The sequence below is a fragment of the Primulina huaijiensis genome, chromosome 16 (genome assembly GCF_012295235.1).
Source record: "Primulina huaijiensis isolate GDHJ02 chromosome 16, ASM1229523v2, whole genome shotgun sequence".
In the NCBI taxonomy this organism is placed as follows: domain Eukaryota; kingdom Viridiplantae; phylum Streptophyta; class Magnoliopsida; order Lamiales; family Gesneriaceae; genus Primulina; species Primulina huaijiensis.
The window spans coordinates 11,957,575-11,965,895 of NC_133321.1; the positions used below are offsets into that span (position 1 = coordinate 11,957,575).

Genomic DNA, 8,321 nt, shown 5'->3' on the forward strand with positions numbered 1-8,321 from the left:
TAAGTCCAATAAACTTAAAAATCAGATTTGATTTCCCTTGCTATACCGAGCCGTATCGTAACAAGTCATACCGTGCGGGGGGTTGAGTCCTCACTCAAAAAATTAGATTCACCCGGATTCTTGGATTTAATTCGAAAAAGTTGTTATGAAACTAAAAGAATATGAACAAGTAATAATTTAGATTTAAAAACTTATTTTTTTTAACTAAACTCATACCCCAAAATTGTTAAAATTTGTTCTGCGTGACATATACATCTTAAAATATATTGTCATATGAGTTTATAACATGTTATAAGAAATTCAAATGTTCAATTTTACCCTTCATTAATTCTGAAAATCCCAATCAAAATTGTAAACAAAACTTTAATTCTACAAACATTTCTGAATTTATTTAATTTCTACACTCTGATTACAGATACATAAACATTCTTCAGCCACTGTGTCATAATTTTCCTGGCCTGATTTTTCACTGCGGGTGCGGTTGAACATGCTGTCCTATAACCTGTAGTCATATCATGTAAACAACCTTAATTAGTTTCCCAAAAAATGGATCAAAATTAATGTTATTCTGGTTGGAAATTTGAATAAAAATTATATCTCATGAATGTGGGAGTGCCTTTTGGCTCTCCACATTCTTGAGTTGGTTATAGCTCATTATTGTGGAGTGTCTTTTGACTTTCCACATTCTTGAGTTAGTTGAAGAGTTTTGGCTCTTCATATTCTTGAGTTAATGGGAAGATTAATTAAGTTAATTAATCTTGCATGACTCTTGGTGTGCATTTTGGACCTTATAAATAGTGGGGTTCATTTCCTCATTTCAAGTACATGAAAATCTTTTCTCTTTCAAGCATTCTTTTGCATTTCATATTGTTAGCTTTTCATTTGGCCTCCGTTAAATCTCGGTGATCAAGTAAAGGTACGTTTTCTGTTCGCCGTAGTAGTGTCTCGTGCTAAGTCACTGCTGGTTGTTCCGTTGTATCCTGGGAAACAGACGTCCAAGACGATCCTCGAAGCACATACAAGAGAAGACGAATATGTTTTAAGAAAACTGTACATGCTACAGGCCTCGGTTTGGTTTTGCTTTCTTTTACTCGATAGTCATACTGTAAACACCATACTTGTTTCGGTTATTGCTTTATCTCTGCAAGTTCGTTTCTGCGCTATTGTAGTTAGCAATTTTTCTAACAAACTTAAAACAGATTACTCATTACGTGGTTTGTTTCAGATATGGCTACTGAAACCAGCGTGCAAAAGGAAACTGTTTATGTTGTCCCTACTGTGGCTCAAGTTGTCCCTCATGTTACCCCACGTGCTGCTGCGGTTGCTGTCCCAGCCAGTCATGGTGAAAAGCCTGAAAAGTTCACTGGTGTGAACTTCAAAAGGTGGCAGCAGAAGATGCTGTTCTACTTGACGATGCTGAACATGGCCAGATTCTTGTCTGAGGATGCTCCTAAACTCACAGAGGGTGAGGGAGATGTTGAATCTGTTAGTGCGGTGGAGGCATAGAATCATAATGATTTCTTATGCCGAAACTATGTACTAAACGGATTGGCTGATTCGCTCTACAACGTGTTTTGAGAAAAAAACGGATAAAGAGCTGTGGGAATCCCTTGACAGAAAGTACAAAACCGAGGATGCCGGGGCCAAGAAATTTCTTGTTGGCCGCTTTCTGGACTTTAAAATGGTGGATTCAAAGCCGGTTATCAGCCAAGTTCAAGAACTCCAAGTGATTCTTCACGAGATTCACGGTGAGGGGATGATTTTGAGCGAATCATTCCAAGTGACTGCTATTGTTGAGAAGCTACCACCAGCTTGGAAGGACTTCAAAAATTATTTGAAGCACAAGCGCAAGGAGATGAATGTTGAAGAGCTCATTGTTCGACGTCGCATCGAGGAAGACAACAAGAGTTCGGAAAGAAGATTGTTTTCTCCTACTGCTGCTAAAGCAAATGTTGTTGAGCATGGTCAAAGCTCGAAAAAAAGAACATTTTCCTCCTCCAAAAGGTTGAACCTGGGACCCAAAGAAGGCATTTCGAAGAAAAAGTTTTCTGGGAAATGCTACAACTGTGATGGTATGTGTCACAAGGCCTCTGAGTGTAAGAAGCCGAAGAGAAAGTATCGTACCTTAAAAGAAATGATGAATGTGTTGTTATTAAGTTCTGGGTTACCACAGAACATGTGGGGGGAAGTTGTTCTAACAGCAAATTACCTTTTAAATAAGGTGCTCCGAAAGAAGCAAGATAAAAGTCCATATGAGTTATGGAAAGGTAGAAGTCCTTCCTACCAATACTTGCGAGTGTGGGGGTGTCTTGCCAAATTAGCAGTACCCACTCCAAAGAAAGTAAAGATAGGACCAAAAACTGTTGATTACATTTTCATTGGATATGCTCAAAGCAGTAGTGCATATCGTTTTCTTGTACATGAATCTCAAATACCGGATATTCGCAAGAATACGATAATGGAATCAAGAAATGCTTCGTTCTTTGAACACATGTTTCCATACAAATCTAAGGAAGAGTCAGGTTCATCCAAAATATTATATGAGACAATTGATGAAGAACAAAAGTTTGATCAAGACATTGAACCTAGACGTAGCAAGAGAGCTAGGACTGAGAAATCCTTTGGTCCGGATTTCATCACTTTCATGATGGAAAGTGAACCTCAAAGCTTCAAGGAAGCAATGAGTTCATCTGAGGGACCTCTATGGAAAGAGGCTATCAATTCTGAAATGGAATCCATTTTACAAAATCATACGTGAGAGTTAGTAAATCTTCTTCCGGGAAGCAAACCACTAGGCTGTAAATGGGTTTTCAAAAGGAAAATGAAATCAGATGGAACCATAGATAATTATAAAGCTAGATTGGTAATTAAAGGTTACCATCAACGTGAAGGGCTTGATTACTTTGACACATATACTCCTGTATCGAGAATACCCTCTATTCGTGTGATACTTGCGATTGCCGCCTTGCGGAATCTTGAAGTACACCAAATGGACGTAAAGACAACTTTTCTAAATGGAGATTTAGAAGAGGAAATTTATATGGAACAACCTGAAGGATTTTCTGCGACTGGGCAAGAAAATAAGGTTTGTAAACTGGTGAAGTCTCTGTATGGCTTAAAACAAGCACCAAAGCAATGGCACGAAAAATTTGATAAAGCCATGATAGAAAGTGCATTTAAATTCAGTGAATGTGACAAATGTGTATACATAAAGAGCACTGAAATTGGATATGCAGGATTCAACTGTAGAACTTTATCACCAAGATTTGTATCATTTTCATTCATGTGGGGGATTGTTGGAAATTTGAATAAAACTTATATCTCATGAATGTGGGAGTGCCTTTTTGCTCTCCACATTCTTGAGTTGGTTATGGCTCATTCTTGTGGAGTGTTTTTTGACTTTCTACATTCTTGAGTTAGTTGAAGAGTTTTGGCTCTTCATATTCTTGAGTTAATGGGAAGATTAATTGAGTTAATTAATCTTGCATGACTCTTGGTGTGCATTTTGGAGCTTATAAATAGTGGGGTTCATTTCCTCATTTCAAGTATATGAAAATCTTTTCTATTTCAAGCATTCTCTTGCATTTCATATTGTTAGCTTTTCATTTGGCCTCCGTTAAATCTCGGTGATAAAGTAAATGTACGTTTTCAGTTCGCCGTAGTAGTGTCTCGTGCTAATTCACTGCTGGTTGTTCCGTTGTATCCTGGGAAACAGACGTCCAAGACCATCCTCGAAGTACATACAGGAGGAGACGAATCTGTTTTAAAGAAACTGTACATGCTACAGACCTTGATTTGGTTTTGCTTTCTTTTACTCGATAGTCATACTGTAAACACCACACTTGTTTCGGTTATTGCTTTATCTCTGTAAGTTCGTTACTACGCTATTGTAGTTAGCAATTTTTCAAACAATTCTTCGCCAGAGAACCTGCGAATTAATCATTTTCTAGTTGGGGCGGGATTTGTTTGTTAAAATGGGAAATTTCTTCTCAAGATTGAGTTCTTGGTATGAGGTGAGTTATAAGTGATAATCGATGAATATGTGAATTGATTTGAATGTTGAACTTACCTGATTAGCTACAGATTCCGTGATGACACGGGTTCCTGGTAGATCGGTTTCCACGAGCGTCACGCCTTCATTCTCCACGACCTTTGTAACATCTCGGTGGCCCACGACACCGGCCCTTTCATTCCTGGTGGCCGCCGACTGCATCACTGCGGCGGTGCCGCCCTTTAGAGTCTTCCCCAATACAGATGTTTCTGCAGACTGCATCATGGCAGCATCTCCCGGCGCAACAGGTTTGCTTGAAAGTTCACCCGAGACTGGGAAGATGTCGCCGTATTTAGTGGGTGGTTCTTGTTGCTGCTCCACCGCCGGTGGTTTTCTCGGTCGTTCTTGGCTCATAATTTCCCCTTCCGATCCAGTTCTCTGTATGTGCCGAATTTCCGATGGATTAAAGGTAGTTGGGAAGAAATCCTATCCTAAGACGGTGTCGAAGAACATTACACTTGGCAGAACTAAACGAAATGAGGAGGAAAAAAGGGCTACTGTGCACAAACTTGTGTGATACGATTTCATAGGTTGCATTTTGTGAGACGGATATCTTATTTGGATCATTCATAAAAAAGTATTACTTTTTATGCTAAAAGTATTACTTTTTATTGTGAATATCGGTAAAATTGACCCGTCTCACAGATAAATATTCGTGAGACCGTCTCACAAAAAACCTACTCCTCGTTTCACTCTGATCCTCCTCCCCCTATCTAATTAATTGACATTTGTCCTTTTTATTATTATTAATTTTTTTTGTTTTTTCTTATTGTTCTATTTCTTTTTTTTATTTAATGATTTTATTTACTCTTCTTTTTAAAAAAAAAAACAAAAACAAAAAATCTTAACCTGTTATTCTTTTAAAATTGATTTTTTTTCTAATCATCTGAACATTAATATTTACTTACATTAAGTCAATTTCAAATGGTAAAATAACAAAATTTAAACTCTAAAAAATAAAAAAAAAAAAACTTTTTGACATGAAATTTCAACTAATATCAGATTGATTTTATTGATGACGTACGTAATTGATACAAGTTAGTCAAATTAGGGTTTTTTCAACAAAATTTCACTAAAATGCATTTTTACCCCATACAAAAATAATTTAACGTACTTAAGTTTTGAAATTTAAATATATCATTTGTTATGGACTAGGTATCTTGTGAGACGGTCTCACGAATCTTTATATGTGAGACGGGTCAATCCTACCGATATTCACAATAAAAAGTAATACTCTTAGCATAAAAAGTAATACTTTTTCATGGATAACCCAAATAAGAGATCTGTCTCACAAAATACGACCCGTGAGACCATCTCACACAAGTTTTTGCCTTTGTTATGAGTGGAAACATATGTATTTTAGTTAAATTTTATTAAATTTGGCATATATCAATGTGCTATGTAATCAAAATTTTATGTACAAAAATATATTTTTTGCTCAACAATACAATTATGAACATAAAAACTAATAAATTTGAATTTAAAATCAAAATATAACTGTTGTGACATTTAATGCATTTTTTAAAAAAAACGAAAATAAAGTTATTATCATTTTTAATTTCAAAATTTCCGATTATAAGAATTTCAATTTTACCACAAAAAATTACAAAATTGGTAAAAACAGTTTTGCTTATTTGTGGATGATAAATATTTTAGCAGAGATAGATTGATTTTTTTTTATTTATTGAAAAATGTAAATTCTTTGTAATTTTTAAAATTTATGATTTAGAGTTTCAATTTTAAATTTTACATCTAAATTGAATTCTTGTAGCAAATATATACTAATGGTTAAAAAAGCCAGAAATAATAAAAATGAAGAGGAAAAAGAACAAAAAAGAAAAAAGAAGGAGAAAGAAAAATAAAAAATGTATAAAAGAAAAAGAAAAAAATAAAAAAAAATGATACATATCAATTAATTAGGTAATGAGAGTAAAACTTCAGGAGGAGCATAGACTCTCCCGGCTCCCCCACTGCATGCAATATGCGATGAACATGGAAAAATAACCACTGAAAAATTGAGTTAAATTAAATGTAATATGTGGATATCGCCAAATATATATTTCCAAAAAAAAATATTAAAATCAATTAATAATATTTGTTTTTTTTTTAAAATGAAAATTATATCATGGAAAATTTCTTATATATTATGCTTTATAACAACTAAAAAAATAGTTGATATTCTCCACCAAATTTTATGTTCCAAAGTATTCAGGAGAAAATTACTTATAACATTTCCTGTAATTTCTTATAATATTGTCAAGCATATAATTTTTATGAGTAGGTCTCTTGTGAAACAGTCTCACGAATTTTTATCTGTGAGACGAGTCAACCATATCGATATTTACAATAAAAAGTAATATTTTTTTATGGATGACCAAAATAAGAGATCAGTCTCACAAAATACGACCCGTGAGACCGTCTCACACAAGTTTTTGCCAATTTTTATTGGTGTGACATTTATAATTTCATGCACATGGAAACCAATTATCAATGTAACGGAGAATGTTACAAGAAATATTGCAGATACTATTTTTTTTCTCGCCAAACACGCGCTCGTATTTTAATAAGAAAAAATAAAAATTCAGATAAATTTATTCCAGTAATTATACATTTTAACAAAAATGTTAGTGTATATAAAATTATATTTTTTTAATTATAACTTAATGCTAATATATAGTCAAAAAAATGTATTATGCTTTATTATGAAATGCCAATGATGGATCCCTACATACCATTGAATGGCTCGGAGCATCCCAAAATTTTCTCTTCTTCCTCCCCATTTCCCCCTAACAAACTACATATTTACATTATCCCACAGCAACAATGACCATTTTGGCGTTCTTTCCTCCCTCCACTTTCCCTTCTCTACGGCGAGAGAGGAGGGGAAAAGGCTATGGAAACCGTGAATGCACGCGGAGAAGCAATCGCTGCAAAACGGCCTCCACCCTCTTCTTCTTCTTCTATCCTAAAACAAGGCATTGTTGCTGTCGAAGAAAGGGTTTCAGATCTTCTGGCTGGTTGGACCGCCCTTCAGATGGCGGTTCAGAACGAGTGGGGTGGCGGTAATTCCCGGCTGAAATCAAAGAAACTTGGCTCTGATATACTCTTCTGGCTCTTTCATTCTCAAGGTAAGCCATGGATGCATCTAGCAGTATCAGTATGCGAAATGCATGCAGTCTATGTTTACTGATCATATTATTTTTTAAAAGCTTTATAGATAAAATTTGAATTTTTTTTTAATTTTAAAGATCTACCACCCTCCTACAAATTATATAGATCCGTCCCATCATTTCTCAGCCTGAAAACGTTTGGAGGATGAAATTTTTATCATCAAGAAATTTATATATAAAAATTTCATTATATTTTTGGTTTAAACTTGAGAGGGAATTCAAGGATTGGTTCATAGTTTGATAATACCCTAGCTCTGAATATATTACAGAGTTACTTGAAGTAGAAGAATTGGAAAATCTGCTGCATGAAAGATTGTTACTCAGTTTCAACACAGAGATTGAGGATGGCAGCATAGAGGAGGTCTGTTTATTAATATTATTAATTAATACTGGCAATAATTATAAGCCCAAACTATTTAAAGCTCGATTTTATGGGAGCCCATACATTAGGGGAGTTGCAGATTTGGTCTCCAATTTGTCCATTTTTATTTCTAGTTCAAATTATTTTCAAGTTGTGCACTAAGTTGGTCTTTGTATAGATATGTGCTTTGAATTTATTCATTTTCATCGGAGCTCATACATGGCGCAGAAAACTATGATATGACATTGGAAATTGCTGATTTGTTTGATGTTATGTTAGTGTTTGGTTCAAAAAGACTAAAATTGAAAAAAAAATGTAAATTAGTTTATTACAACTGTGATTTAACAGATAACAAGACCAAAAATGAAAAAATAAAAGTTATATAACCAAAAACATAATTTCATCGTTGAAGAAAGGTATAACGCTGTTGCATTCCAGGAGTTTCGAAGCTATGATCTTTGAAACCGTGTGTCCCAAAAATTTTAGTTACAATATTGGAAGATGATGCATGTAATTGTTTTGTGTTTTGAGATACTTAATTAGTAATTATTATTTAATTCTTTTTTTGTTTGTTTATTGTAAAACAGGTCGCAGAACAGTTGATGTTATTGCGTGAAGAATATTTGCATGGTAATATTTATTCAACCAGATGATCAACAACAAAAAATATGTTCATCCGCAGAGCTGATATATTTTATGTTGTTCATCCGCAGAGCTGATACAATGATACCATAAGATG

At 34.5% G+C, this 8,321-nt stretch overlaps 2 protein-coding genes across 2 annotated transcripts; one reads left to right on the plus strand and one right to left on the minus strand.

Moving 5' to 3' along the window:
• Window positions 1-298: 298 nt before the first annotated feature.
• LOC140961972 (late embryogenesis abundant protein D-34-like) lies at window positions 299-4,539 on the minus strand. The gene is made up of 2 exons (XM_073420777.1): window positions 4,070-4,539; window positions 299-502 (listed from the first exon to the last, which is right to left on the minus strand). The coding sequence occupies exons 1-2, from the start codon at window positions 4,403-4,405 to the stop codon at window positions 467-469; spliced, it is 372 nt and encodes a 123-aa protein (XP_073276878.1). The 5' UTR covers window positions 4,406-4,539; the 3' UTR covers window positions 299-466.
• Window positions 4,540-6,894: 2,355 nt separating this feature from the next.
• Window positions 6,895-8,321, plus strand: LOC140960806 (uncharacterized). Its single transcript, XM_073419087.1, has 4 exons — window positions 6,895-7,179; window positions 7,491-7,582; window positions 8,170-8,212; window positions 8,296-8,321. Exons 1-4 carry the CDS (start codon window positions 6,945-6,947, stop codon window positions 8,307-8,309), a joined length of 384 nt encoding a protein of 127 aa, XP_073275188.1. The 5' UTR covers window positions 6,895-6,944; the 3' UTR covers window positions 8,310-8,321.